The sequence below is a fragment of the Rosa chinensis genome, chromosome 1 (assembly GCF_002994745.2).
Source record: "Rosa chinensis cultivar Old Blush chromosome 1, RchiOBHm-V2, whole genome shotgun sequence".
NCBI classification, from domain to species: Eukaryota; Viridiplantae; Streptophyta; class Magnoliopsida; order Rosales; family Rosaceae; genus Rosa; species Rosa chinensis.
This window is the reverse complement of record NC_037088.1, coordinates 17,922,132-17,938,004: the sequence shown is the minus strand read 5'-3', so window position 1 is coordinate 17,938,004 and position 15,873 is coordinate 17,922,132. Positions and strand designations below refer to the sequence as shown.

Here is a 15,873-nt window from a genome sequence, read left to right as displayed (position 1 = left end):
CCGTGTCTCTTTTTTCTCCTCTTTTTTCATTGCCCTTTTCGTTTGCTTCTTGGCTTTCTTCTTTGGTTTTTCTTCTTCTGTATCTACTTCCTCTTGAAGTTGTTTCCTTTTTGGTTGTTGTCTTGTTTTGATTACAAACCTTTTCGTTGTCTGTTCACCTTCTAATTCTGATTCATCTTCAGACGATCGTCCTGAATCTTCATTTACTTTTTCTTCAGCAGATTCTTCGTCAGAAATCTGTGCTGCCTGTTGTCGCTTCCTCTTTATGATTTCGACAAACTTTTTTTGCAGTGGTTGGTTAAACGTGGTCTCAGTACAGTTATCGGAACTCTGTGAACTCCGGTCATCTTCTTCTGAGTCACTCATCAATGTGAATTTTGGTCTACCCATTCTGCACCGAAAACAAAACCACAATGATCAATCCAAAATAGCTATTAGACGGGTTCTGACTCCGTATGAAGACATTATTGAGGGGCAGTAATGTGTCTACTGCCCGCCACTAAGCCATCAAAACTAGGACCAGTTTTTTGGATTCACAGTGTATTGCACTATATCACAAAGAAAACCAAAAATGATCATTTCATAATCAACAAGATATGATGACTGTCTCCTAAGAAAAACATTATTGGGTGGCACTAATTTGTCTACTGCCCCCCAGTAGACCATCAATATATACACCGCTTCCTATGTTTCACGGACTATACAAGTTATTCACACTCTAAATAACAGTTAATGACTAAAATTATACACAGAATGAGGTCAATAATATGTCTACTGCCCCCTACTAGACTGTCACAACCCTCACAATTTGCATCAAACATTACACCGCATCCTATGTTTCAAAGTTTATAGCAGTTATTCACACTCAAAACAACAATTAATGTCCAAAATCACGCATTATGATGGTCAATAAACTGTCTACTGCCCCCCACTAGACTGCCACAACCCTCACAATTTTCATCAAACATTACACCGCATCCTATGTTTCACGGTTTATAGCAGTTATTCACACTCAAAACAACACTTAATGTCCTAAATCACGCATTATGATTGTCATTAAACTGTCTACTGCCCCCCACTAGACTTACATAAACAACATAACTTGATTCAATAATCGACTACTGCAATTTGACACTAAATTTACTTTGGAATAGCAGATTTCATTCCGCCAATGAATGAATCAGTGATCATTTGCCCCCCAGTACGAAGTCTACTGGGGGGCACTAATGTTACAACTTTTATGTCAACTCCACAATAGGCTTTTGATCAAACCTCATTTTATCCAAAATAAATGTTTAGAATCGACAAACAACATTCGTATCAGATTTTCTCAATTATGAACCAGAAACCCTATATTTCACCGATTTCATAGATATGCAAAGTCGTTCGAGAAATTTCACAGATATGTCACCAAAATGTAACTTCAAACTACTTTAAACGAAAGATTTTGTAATAGGTTCCTCAGAAAACATGAATAAAACTGGAAAACGGAGTCAGAATTGAGTTTTTACCTGTTTCGATATCTTCCAAGCCGGAAAAACTAGAAACTCAACTGCCGGACCTTGAAGCGTCGTCGCCGTAGAACGATGAGAATACAGGTGAGAGAGAGAGAGAGAGAGAGAGAGAGAGAGAGAGAGAGAGAGAATCGGGTATGGAGGGAGGAAGAGATTTGAAACGGTTTGACGTTTGATGGAGATGGGTAACTGACGAGTCGTGCGGTGTTAGTGTAGTGGCACTACCGTAATAATGTTTTTTCCCGGAGCCTATATGAGTCTTGACAATGTTGAATTGGGTAAGTGGGCACAAATCGATGAAGGTGGAGTGATTGGGCAAATATTGGGCTAAAAATGTGTAACTGGTCACAACCCCTTTAATTAAAGCTGCTTTTTATTTATTTACCCAACACAATAAAATCTAAAATTTTGAATAAATGCTGATTTTCTTTAAAGAGAAACAATCTCAAACGAGGCCTTAATATTGCGGCAAATCGCTAATTTGGGACACAAGATTTTCTCAAGATTTTCATGAACACGAAATTTGTCTCATTTGGTGTCATGAGTGATCTTATTTGTTAACTTGAACAACAGGTGTCACTAAGCCTCGTCCGTCTAGTTTGTTTTTCTTTTTCTTATCAAAAGAAAAGTTTATTCTATTGTCTCGAATTTAATGGGACTATGCATGGAGAAAGAAAGAAAGAAAAAAAGACTAGGATCAGGTAACTTATCATAAATAAATGTCATATAGACAAATAACATCACTCTCAATCTCCACGTGTATCATGTTTTGAGACCATATAATAATTTTTCACTACTTACAAACTTCTATAGTTCGATATAGCAAGCTACCATCGGGCAGTAACGAACCAGTACGTCGTACTGAATATCATAAGAGGGGCGAATCTCCCGTGACGCATGCAATATATGCTAGGATAATTCATACACATGTTTAGCTCGACATACAAATCAATAGATATGCTGCACAGCCAACCGTTTTGACTCGATGCTTTAGCTGAAATTGGCTCTGTTTGACACACTGGAGAGAATGGTTCCTCCATCCGATTCCCATTTCAACTCAAACATAAACAGCCGCCCCACACTATCTTCAAATCTGAAAAGAAGTGCAAAACTGAGTTCAACTTATTCAGTTGTTCACCAGCAGAAAGACGTCAGCATAACCAATCCCTGGCCTCGGTTGAGTAGCGACCACAATGTAAAGCATGTCGAGTTTGCATGTGATATGCTCTACTCAAGAGTATATCCTTAGTTTGGAATAGTCCAGACCAGAATGTAATCAATGCGAAAGGAAAGTTCAAAATTGTAGAATGAAGAATGGCAATCACACAAAATCCGGAACTGAGTGCCTCAGTTCAGTGCGAGCAAACAAAGAGGAATTGCCTTTCAGTTGCATGTTAATCTGCAAATCTTCATCACAGTTTTCAGATGATTGTGTACTAATTTAGTCAAGCATCACGCTGTCCAAAGTGAACAACTGTAAGTATAAAATGGTCCCAACCAAGAGATAAATAGGAACAAAAAAAATGAAATAAGAAACTGCAGAGTAATACATTGCAGATAGATAGCAAAGAAGATTATGAGAATGTAAGCAAACAAACATAAGAAAATCCTGAAAATTTTCTGCACACATATGACAATTCTGGTTTTTCTGAGTATTGGGGAGGATGGATTTGAACATGAGACATCTTCCACCAAAGAATGAAATGATACAGATACTGTAAACGGTTTCTTATTTTCCCATTGTAAGTCTGCAATGGCAGATATTGCATTCCCAACCAAAAATGAAAAAGGAAAAGGAATTGAAAGGAGCTTGCATATGGTGTAATGCACGAGATAAGCTCAACAGTAATCTGACATATGCCAACACCAAGTAATCTAATGATGGTGCACACTAAAAACTAATGGTGTTCAAATCGTTTGTAGGTACCTGTACCTCAAATAAAGCAGTGCTTATAGGTAGGTTATGCATTCTACAAGACAAACTTTGTTCCTTTTCCTTAACATAAGAGGTTCGTGACTGAATTACAATATGCAGGTGTAATCCTTGGTTCATTTGCAGTTGCCCTAGCATTTGTTGCACTCTGGGGTGCACATACTTTTTGACAGTACAGAAAGGGAAGAGCAACAAATGATTGAAGAATTTCATATGTACAAAATGGAAATACAAGAGATCATATGAGAGGACAGCAAGAACAATTTCCCTGGTTGGCAGAAGCTGCGTCATATTACTCAGCATAGCCATGGGGACTTGAGTATACCTTCAGCAGTGATGCGAACAACAATCCTTTATTTGATATCAAACCTCACAGTGTTCTCTTAGATGGCAACTTCAATCCAAAACTCCAAGCATTGGAGTGCAGTTCCCGTGACAGCGGCTAGAGGAACAATGGTTTACAGTGCTCCTGAAGTATTCTTAGGGAACTTTGGTAATGCACTGTCCAAGTCAGGTGTTTATAGTTCGGAATGTTATTACTTGAAATGGTATGAGGTAGGAAAACTGTTGAAGTGACCGGAATTACCAGAATGGATATATAATCTTCTAGAACAGGGAGATGGTCAGAGGCTAAAAAAGTATGTTTGAGATGGATTTTTTTCTTTCCTTCAAATTCATTTAAGTTTTCCCTCCATAGATAATATTAGGCAGGGGGACTCATTAATGGGGCATATAAACTGGTTACCCATCCTTAGGACAGCATTTGCGTACCACAGTTGGAAGATTTGAATACTTAGGATGTCTTAAAATAACTTACACTGCAGTATATAATCTCTGAAAAATAGTCTGTATGCAGATGTTAACTAAAATAAAGATGACAGACATAATTTTGATAAATTCTGAATAACATAAAATCTGGAAATTGTACAGTAGCTCCTAAAAAGTTTGGGGTCATTTTGTACTCATCTCTACAGCAGCCATTGGCTGCCGAGCGCACCATTTCTGCATGAATGCATCTTAAATAAGATGTCTCACTACCCAAAAGTTTAAAACTTAAAATAGTGATGGAAAGATCAATAAATAGGCGGAAAGAGATAAGAGATAGGAAGTATCATTGATATGATTTGCAAAAGCAAGTACACAACAACACCTTAGTAACTAGTGTTTGAATCAACAGAGAAAAGAAATACTAACAGCAACATAGCATATGTACACCCAATTCATATGTACACCCAATTCATAGAAGGTTGGTATACTACAAACCCATATATTCAGAAAGGTGAGGCTTCATCTGACTCAGATTGAAGGTACCTTCATTATTCTTATGCAGTTCAAATTTAGTCTCTCTTCTTTGCTCCCCAGACCTTTAGAAGAATCTTAAACATTGCAAGACCTCCTATCGCCTGCCCTCGCAAATTGAACATAAACATATATAAGTATAGAACAATCGGTGAATGAATAAGTAGTAAAATTCAAACATTAAATGCACATATAGATTCCTTACGGATAAAAGTATCTTAAGGAATTAGGATTTAGATTATGGTGTAAATTTCTGATTAAAAATCATCAATTTCCTATGCTCAAAAAGAAAAATTGTTTTTGATAAAATATCAAACTTTTCATCTGTAGCTTATCAAGCTAATAACTCAATTCCCAAATTTCAGATAAGCACTCCACACTGAAACTCCTCGAATCCACATCTTCCATATCAAATGCTTGAAGCAAGAGAAAAAACAGGAAGAAAACAAAATACACTACCTGAAAAACAAACTAGACGTCAGCAACGGGTTTGAATTCCTGGACTTCCTTGAAGTTGAGCCAAGGCTTAACCCAGACCTTGGCCTCAAAAAGCTTCTTCTGACCCCCATCGGTGGCCTCAATGGTGAGATAGTACACAGTGCCAGAAACCACTTGTTGCTTGGTCTTCACAACCCTCACAAACTCAAGCACAGCATTCTGCACACCATCTTCAATTTGTTGAAAATCCAGAAACAATTTCGGTACATAAACATGAAATTGAAGCGGTTCATTACCTCCTTGGTGTTGTGCTCTTGGACGGCGAAGCGAGCGAGGTCTTCGATTTCGAGGCTGTTCTCGGAACCTTGGGATTCATGGATTCCTCCGACGATGGCCGCCATTTCCGGTAAGAGAAAAGAGAGAGTTTGACGAAGTTGACTAAATTGGAATTCGAAGAGATTGGAATGAAATTGCGGAATGGATGAAAAGGAAATGAGTTGGCCTTGATGGTTTTGGGTTTGACTCGTCCACGTTTTGCAAATGGGAATCTCTCTCTCTCTCTCTTCGCTTATAACTACCGTACACGTATCCCTAACTGCTTTTTTCTTTTCGGTCCGTGTTATTTACTTAAGCAAAACCCGTAAACCTTGGTTCTTTTTTTTTGGGATAAAAAAAAAAACCACACATAAGTCTTTTTTTGAAATAGGAATTCATTAAAACATTAGTGATTACGATCACTTAGGCCCTATTTGAGATTGTTTCGCTTTTAAAAAAAATCAGTTTTTGTTCAAAATTTTAGATTTTATTGTGTTTGGTAAATAAATAAAAAACAACTTTAATTGGAAGTTATAGGTCACTGACAGCAGATTTTAGAAACAGCCCGGAGGTTGCTTTTAGAAGCTGTTGTAGGTCAAAACATACTCTGCAGTTGTTTTATGTACTGACAGCACTTTTAAAAATATTATTTACTAAACACAAAACGGTTTTAATTCACAGCTGATTATTCTCACAACACAGCAGCAGCAGTTTTTTTTAAAAGTCACAGCAATCCCAAACTAGCCTTTAGAAGGGCATCCCTTATACATCCGAGAGCAATAACAAATCATACTTGACTTTCTAACGAATGCGAAGCATGTTTTGCTAAACAATGTGCTACTTTATTAGCCTCACGTGGAGTATAGAGCACTTTAAAGTCTAATTTACGCCTCAAAATCTCTTTGACTTCAACTAGGAGCAAACCCAAACTAGGTAACGCCCTAGCACAACATTTCCAAGCATGGATAGCCACTTTCCCAGGAATTTTAACACCCCAAAGCATCTTCCATAAAAGATGAAATGGGTCAGGGGGCTTTAGGGTAACAAGAACCATTCCAAGTGCAATATATTTGGCTACAAAATAAGCGCTATCAGTATTGAAAATACCATGTTTATTAATTTGCCAAACCAACCTGTCCTACGACACTCGTCGACTCAAAGCTATAGAAAGGATGAGTTCCACGTCCTCAAGTGTAAAGCATGTATCCAACTTATCTTTATCCCGGCACCAAAGGATAGGATCAATCAGCTCAGCTCAGCAACATATGTCGGTGCCCCACGATTTGGAGGAGAAGATGGACATCTGGGATACTTATCCGGGATCCATTTATCCTTCCAGATTTCAATTTGCTCACCACTACCCACCCTCCAACGAAGGCCCTGTACTAATAAATCTCTGGCCTCCATGATACTCTGCCAAGAGAAAGATGGGGCTATACCCAATTGAGCATGCAAGAAATCAGTATCTGGGAATATAACGCTTTATAAAGTTGGGCAATTAGTGAACCTTTATTTTGTAAAAGCCGCCATCCCTGCTTAGCCAACATAGCCAAATTGAACCAATGTAAAATTTTGAAGCCCACACCTCCCTCTTGTTTAGGTACACAAAGCCTTTCCCAGGAGTGCTAGTGTATTTTGTGTTTTTTTTTTTTTTTCAGCTGTGTCACCCCACCAAAACCCAACACAAAGCTGATGTAAATCGTCACACAGACCAAGAGGCAACATATAACAATTCATCACATAATTGGGAACAGTTTGAGCCACAACCTTAATCAAAATCTCTTTCCCTGCACCACTCAATAGCTTGGCCAGCCAACTGATTAGTTTCTTCGAAAGCCTTTCTTTGAGATAACTGAAAGTAGCCGTTTTACTCCGCCCCACATGTGTAGGGAGACCTAAATACCGATCATGCTTATCAACCCTCTACACACCCAAAATCGGAGCCAAAGCTAATTGTCTATTAACATCTAAGTGCCTACTAAAGGCTACACATCTTTTCTGTAAATTAATTTGCCCAGATGCAATTTCATATGTATACAGAACATTTCGAATTTGTTGACATTCCTCTTCATCAGCAGTTCTAAATAGAAAACTATCATCCACGAATAATAGATGATGCAGTACATGAGCCCTAGGATTAAGTCTCATACCTTTTACCCACTGTTGAGTAACAAAAAATTGGATAAGGGAAGATAGGCCTACAACACACAGAATGAACATATATGGTGACAAAGGATCACCATGTCTAACCCCTCTAGAAGGCTTCACATACCCACAGACCTCACCATTCACGAAGAAAGAATAACTAACTGTAGTCACACCAGTCATCACCAATTCAACCCAAGAAGCTGCAAACCCTAATTTTAACAAAATGCATCGAATAAAGTACCACTCCAACTTATCATATGCTTTACTGATATCCAGCTTAAGAGAAAAATGTTCTTCATCCCCCCTTCTATTGGTATGTAGAAAATGAGCAACCTCTGCAGCAATCAGGGTATTATCCGATATCAACCTATCAGGAACAAATGCGCTTTGCAAAGGAGAAATAACCTCTCCTAACAGCTTCTTTAACTTGTTAGCTAACACTTTCGAACAAATCCTGTAAAGCACATTACACAAAGCAATCAGACGAAGATCTGTCATCTTTTTAGGTTCAGGGACCTTGGGAATCAAAGTCACATGTGTAAAATTCATCTAAGTTGGTAACACATTAGAAGACAAGAACGATTTCACAGTAGTACACACATCGGGGCCAACCACATGCCAATACTTCTGAAAGAAAAAAGGTGACATTCCATCCGGACTCGGGTCCTTAGACTGATGCATTTGAAACAAAGCTATCTTCACCTCATCATTAGAATACGGAGCCAACAACTCCTTATTCATCTCGGTAGAAACATGAGGGTGTACAATGTTCAGTATAACATCTACGGCTGCACCATGTACCCTTTCAGTAGCAAACAAACTCGAGTAGTACTTGGTAATAACTCCCTCAATCCCTTTTATCTCAGATACCCACACACCATCAGAGTTGAACAAACCTTTAATCGAGTTACGAGCACGTCTATTTAACACTTTACAATGGAAGAAAGCTGTATTGCGGTCTCCTGCTTTGAGCCACGAAGCCTTTGATCGCTGAATCCAGAAGGTTTCTTCTTAGGTAAGTAACTCTTGAAACCGAGCATTTAGCACCTGCTTCTCCGTTTGTCTAAACATAAAAGTAGGTTTCTCCCAGGCTTGTAATTCCCGACCTGTATGTTTAATCTTCAGTGCAACCTGAATAACCGGATCCCCTTAACCCTGCACTGCCCCACCCCCTATGTACTACACTTTCACATTCAGAATGGGAAGCCCAAAACTGTTCAAAAAGGAATCGGCGCCGTTGATATAGTGCAGGTTGAGGACGTTCACAAATTTGCAGGAGCAGCGGACTATGGTCCGACGTACTGGGTGCTAAATGGGTAAGAGAGGAGCTATGGAATAACTCTCTCAATTATGCGGTCCATAACGCACGATCCAGACGCTCCTTTGTCTGGTGATCAGACCACGTGAAGGGACTACCAGAGAATCCCATATCCAGCAAAGAACAATCCATCATAGCCTCTCGAAAAGCTTGCATCTGTGCTACCCTTCATACCTCTCCACCAGTTTTCTCTGCCCTAGTGAGGATTTCATTGAAGTCCCCCACAATCACCCACTGCAAAGATGACAATGCAACCAATTGTCGCATCAATGCCCATGTACGGCTTCAATCCCGTTCTGTACATCGTAAATACCAGTCAGCCTCCATTCATCCGGAAACCCTACAATACCAATTGAGATGTCAACATTGTTTGGCTCCAGTTTTGTTGTAGCTGGTCAACAGTCTCTTTTCTTGCGCGGGCATCCCAGCACCGTCGGGAGCTGTCGTCGGGGGTGTCCCTTGACCTGACTTTTGTCGAGCGATTGTAGACGAGGAGAGCACCAACCTCATCGCGGGATTCTTTGTGCCTCGTGGCAAGGACTTTTGCTGAGCTTCTTGAAAATCACAATCGATACTCGATGTTGTAGATCGAGCAGAGCAAGAACCACTGGGAAGTTAGGAGAACTTTCTAAAGCGTGACTTTAGCTTGGCTGGATTGCTAGGGCGTTACCCTTGCTTGGCTGGTTCTGTAACTGTTGTGGTTGCAGCACTACTGTCGGCTCCCGAGGAGACTAGGACCAAAGTAAGTTGGCAGAGGGTTTGGTGGCACTGAAAGTCGGCTTCTGAGAAGACTAGGACTAGGAGTGTGATCACCGGTAAGAGAAAGAGAAGGAGAGGAGTTGCTCTTAGAGAGGTTGCTCTAGAGAGAACTTAGATCATCTTAGAGATGTTTTGATGTTGTGAATGTGTGTTTGTGATGAATTTGTAACCTCTATATATAGGCCATGCCAAAGCAGTTGGCATTAAACAAATGATAGTGGAGCATTAATTGGAGATAAGAAATGATGAATTTTGGAGATAAAGAGATAAAGAAGCATAATTGGAGATAAGGAACGATGAATTTTGGAGATAAGGAAGCACTTTCGGCTGCACTTTCGGCTGCACTTTCGGCTCCTTTATTCCTTCAATTATATATCCATTAATAATTCAGATTTTGACCTTGACCTCTTCATAACAAATGTTCCACTATGAGTGTAGATCATCCTGATAAAATTTCAGAGCTTTTGGTATAGTGGTTGGGCCAGAAACGCTGCTGGACCTCTTACAGGTCCAGTTTTCCAGTTTTGCTTCTGTAGAAAATTGGGCTGATTGTTTGAAGGCCTTCCACTTGAAACTAGATCTTGCACTCTTCATAAGAAATTATCCTTGGGATGTCTAGTATTAATTTGGAAAGTTTCAACTTATTTGGATCTTGTTTGGTTAGTCTTCCGCCCCTCTTTCCTTGTTTAGCTCGGTTTCTCCTAGCCAAAGTAAGAAAATGTGCTAAAGTTGACTTTTCATTTCCATGCTTCCATCATTTCCTTTTCTTACAGCTCACATAATTCTCTATAGTAGGCTTTATTTACCTCTAAATAATATATTTTGAACTTGTTGACAATATATAGCTTGAGCCACTGACATTGGCTCAATTTCTCCAACACATGCCTTGTCAGGCCAAAATGCTCATTTTGGGTCCAAACAAACATGCCGAGCTGAATAGTTTCAAATATGAAGCGGAACATCATTCATCCAAAGGAGTGCCACCCCCGGCAACTCCTCGCTTTCTTCTTTTGCAAAGCAGTTATCAAATCCCGTCCTGATGCGCAGGGATTCAAGTTGCCCTTGATCACAAAGCGTCTCTAACAGAAACAAGACACGAGCCTTCTCCTTTCGTATCAAATCTACTAGCGCTCTCCGGCGACAACCGCCGACAATTCCACGCTAAGACGTGAAGACTCATCATATATCATAGTCCTAAAGCTGCCGTACGCAGCCACCGGGGTGACGCTTTTAACTACTTAGAGCATGAGTCGTGCTCTACTAGGGTTTTTTTTTCCTTCTATATACCAATAGGCTGCCACACATAAGTCTTTGACAAAAGATGAATTCACAAATACATCCCTAAAGGTTGATTTAGAGTTTATAAGGACAAAAGTTTACACACAAGGACAAGTTGTTATTTTGTTGTCATGTGTCGATAAGACAATTGCTATTCTTACCTTCATGCATGGATAACTAAATAAAATTATTTTCTTTAATTCAAACTTTTTTTTGTTCAAATCTTGCTCCTGCACTCGCTGCACTCATACTTGTCCGGTTTTGCTATTACACTCGTACTCTGTTCTGCTATTGCCCTCGTCATCTTCTAATCCTGCTACTGCATTCACTACACTCATATTCATCTAGTTCTACTACTATACTTGTACTCGTATTCTGCTACTGCACTCGTTGCGCTCATACTCGTCCAGTTCTGCTACTACACTTGTACTCGTGTTTTGCTACTGCACTCGTCATCGTCTAATCCTGCTACTGCACTCGCTACACTCATACTTGTCTAGTTTTGTTATTGCACTCGTATTGATCTTGCTCTGCTACTACATTCGTACTAATCCAATTTTGCTACTACATTCGTACTCTTCCAATTCTGCTACTGCACTCATACTCCTTCAGTTCTGCTACTTCACTCATACTCCTCTAGTTCTGCTATTGCACTCGTACTCCTCTAGGTCTGCTATTGCTTTAGAGCAGTAGCAGTAGCAGAACTGGTAGAAGTTACTACAGCTCCACCGTTCAACTCGAATGAGTCGTAACTCAACCCTAGTCATCGATTCTCGACAACTCTTTGATTCCGGACGAGTCAGACTGTTAGCCCCTAAAATTTATTTGTCGAGCTAAGTTGAAATCGTTGGCGAATTAATTTACGCTGTCATTGTTTCTTAAGTGCTCAAGAATATTTTTTAAAAATTTTCCCAAGTTGAAATTCTTGATTTAAGAGTTTGATAATAAAGTATGCGACAAGACAAGTTCGTGGGAATTTTCGGATACCCAAGCTAATTTTTATGAATTTTGGAAGTTTTGGTATTAAAGAAATTATTTAAAATAGAAATAACTTTTTTACAATGGCAGCACAATAATTTTAACAAAAAATTGTACTAATTCATAATTATGCATGAAATCTCAGAGATTAGATCTACTTCATTCTCCTTGGGTCAGTGCTTTGTGTCTTTATTTGCATATATCTAATACTGTTTAAAGGAATCGATATTTGAGAGAGAATTTGTTGTACTTTCATAATAACACACCCTTCACTTTTCGAGATCAACATGTAGACACCTCCCCCTGATGACTACGATCATGGGAGTTTAGATAACTTCTACAAACCAATGCTTGCAACATATTTCTCGAACGTGGATTTGGGCAATGACTTAGTGAACAAGTCTGCCACATTGTCCTCAGATCAAACCTGATTTACTTTGATCTTGAGGAGCCTCTGTTGTTGTTGATTGCAGAAGAACTTCGGCGATATGTGCTTCGTGTTGTCGCCTTTGATGTAGCCTTGCTTCATTTGCTCAATGCAAGCAGCATTATCCTCATCAATGCTAGTAGACTCATATGTGATGGATTTCAGACCACAATTGCTTCGGACATGCGTAACTATGGATCTAAGCCATATACATTCACGAACTGCTTCGTGAAGAGCAATAATCTCTGCATGGTTCGAAAAAGTAGCGAATAGAGTCTGTTTTATAGACCTCCAAGATATCGCGGTCTTACCTATGGTGAATACATAACCAGTTTGGGAACGACCTTTGTGTGGGTCAGAGAGGTACCCAGCATCAGCAAAACCTTCCAAAACACTTATGTCGTTTTGGGATGGGGAGAGAGAACACATACCATTATTGGTGGCGTTCTTGACACGTGATGGGTCCGAATCCATCATCTCTCAGTAAGGATAGAACAAACTCATATCAATAGTACCACTTAGGTATCGTAAAATATCTTTAACACCAGTCCAAATGGCGTTGTGTTGGCGCAGATCTATATCTAGCTAACAAATTCATAGCAAATGAGATGTCCGGTCTTGTGCATTGTGTTAAGTACAATAATGTGCCTATTGCACTTAGGTAGGGCACTTCTGCCTCTAGCACATCTTCATCGTCATCCTTTAGATGGAATGGATCATTCTTTGGATCAAGACTACGGACGATTATTGGGGTGCTTGAAGGCTTAACTTTGTTAGTATTGAAACGCCTAAGAATCTTTTGGGTATAAGCTGATTGATGAATCAGGATACCATCTTCACGGTGCTCAAGTTCTAAACCGAGGCAAAACCATGTTCTCCCAAGATCTTTCATCTCAAACTCAGATTTCAAGTGTTCAGCGGTTTCCCTTAACTCTTTAAGGGTGTCAATTGTGTTCATGTCATCAAAACAAACCGCTACTATTGCAAATCCGAAACTTGTTCTTTTTATGAACACACATAGGCATAGTTCATTGTTAACATATCCCTTCCCAATCAAGTAGTCACTTAGACGGTTATACCACATCCGTCCGGATTGCTTCAATCCATATAGTGAGCGTTTCAATCTTATTGCAAACGCGCTCCGTAGTTTAGAACCACTTGATTTGGGTAACTGAATGTCACGCCCCTGATTTTTAACACAATAAAAATCGATATATAACCTCATAATTATATATGTGCGATCGTTCAGCCATCAATACAAAATACATTGAGACATCTTCCCTTTAAACCAAGTACATATTGATGTCCTGAACCCACAATTCCAATATTGACTAGCTCCACAGAGTCACATATTACACGAGCTTACGAATTAAATTTCCACAACAAAATAAAACGTAAATGCTCCTCAGAGCTCACTACAAGCGGAAGTGTTTATAACGGTAAAGTCACAAAATTGACTTCTTACAATTAAGCTGCAAGCACGCTATCTTAGTATCAGCCACGACTATCCTGACCTGCAGAAATAACCCCTACACCGTTGGAATGGTGCACCAGGTTGCCACACAACAAACCTGGTAAGCTTTTGTAAGTCTGTATGAGTAAACTCAAAACCACAAAGCAAAACACATTTCTTAAGTCACCCTAACCTAAACAACGATAAGCATACATCTCACACCTACAACCATCTGTTTCATAATTTTCCATCTCATGCTTACGTAGGTCAACTCGTGACTAAACTACATGCTCAGATTCTCAACCTAGCATCCTATTACACAAATTTCCAGTCAAACAAAACCTCCTCAGATAATGTTTGGAAATCCCTTGAGGCACAACGGTGAGTCACAAGGATCACACTCATTTTCTTCCCCCCAGAAGCCTTGTCATCAACATGACATCAAGGTGAAAACAATGAATCACCTTCCTATCCTCACACAGAGTACAATCGTCACCACTATGGTCTTCAAGATAAATCAAACCATCAATCAATCAAATCAAGAAGAAAACAAGGAAATCACAATTCAAAACAAGCAAAACAAGTTATAGTAATCATCATAACCTCACATTCTGACATCCATAGGTAGCTCTGACTATCACAGCAGTCCTCTCGATCTTTTTTAACTTAATAACAATTCAACTCCGCTATCGAGCTGTCATCACACCGATCATCACACAGATTTCACCGATCATCATATAGATAGCCATCATCCTACTGATCATCACACAGATAGCGATCATCCAACTAATCATCACACATATATCATCGGTCATCACACAAATAGCGATCATAACACATATTCATCACACATATATCGCCGGTCATCACACGGATAGCGATCATCACATAGATTCATCACACAGATATCGCCGGTCATCACACGGATATCGATCATCATATAGATTCATCACATAGATATCGTCGGAAATCACACAGATAGCGATCATCACATAGATTCATTGCTAGTCATCACACAGATAGCAATCATCACACAAATATCCCTACACAAGCTACACAGATATTTCTACACAAGCTTTATATGACAATCATCACAAAGATTCATCATACTGATGTCATCGATTCATCACACAAATATTCCTACACAAGCTTTACATGACAATCATCACAAAGATTCATCATACTAATGTCATCGATTCATCACACAGATTTTTCTACACAAGCTACCATATCTTAAATCTCGCTTAAGACGGTCATACTAGACCCATGGTATCTCAACACATGATATCCTACAATCACAACTCAATACACAATTTCATCAGTCATCACACAGATAACAATCATCCAACTCATCACACAGATTCCACCAATACATATATATATATATATATATATCACGCAAATATATATATACATGATCATCTACTCAGGAATGCCACTAATACCACTATAGTCACAGTTAATCCCATAACTCCAAGATAATATGGTAACTAGGCTCATAACGAATATCGTGAGATTTACTCACCTCAGAATCCCGCTGCGTCTTCACACACTAACCAAGACAAGCACAAATTGCTGCAATCCGCTCAGCACAAGCCTGTCAAGTACCTAAACACATAAAGTCTCGACTTAGCAACAATCCACAAACAATTTAAGTCTGAAACCCCTGTTTTGAACTAAAATTCCCAAAGTGGTGCCAATTGAGTCGAAACCACATCCGAGACCACCTAATGTCTCCGGAATACTTCTACAATCGATATGTCCAAACCATAAGTCGATCGGACACTCGGATCCTCACGGATCGAAGCATCAAACGGTCCGAAACAGTAAAAATCACAATATATTCATACGATCTCCAAAAATTGCGTATTATATATCAAAACGCTTGTATCGACTAGTAGATGATATACAATACCATAAACTAACCATTCCATGGCTGGAAGACCACCATAATGCCTCCACAGTCAGTGGTGCAACCACCATAACCACCACCGGCCAAAACTCAAAACCACA

The 15,873-nt window shown here is 39.4% G+C and overlaps 1 protein-coding gene across 1 annotated transcript; it reads right to left on the bottom strand.

The window, feature by feature from the left end:
• Positions 1-4,528: 4,528 nt before the first annotated feature.
• On the bottom strand, positions 4,529-5,694 carry LOC112182307 (cysteine proteinase inhibitor A). The gene is made up of 3 exons (XM_024320768.2): positions 5,481-5,694; positions 5,206-5,403; positions 4,529-4,850 (listed from the first exon to the last, which is right to left on the bottom strand). Exons 1-2 carry the CDS (start codon positions 5,583-5,585, stop codon positions 5,218-5,220), a joined length of 291 nt encoding a protein of 96 aa, XP_024176536.1. The 5' UTR covers positions 5,586-5,694; the 3' UTR covers positions 4,529-4,850; positions 5,206-5,217.
• Between the last annotated feature and the right edge of the window lie 10,179 nt (positions 5,695-15,873).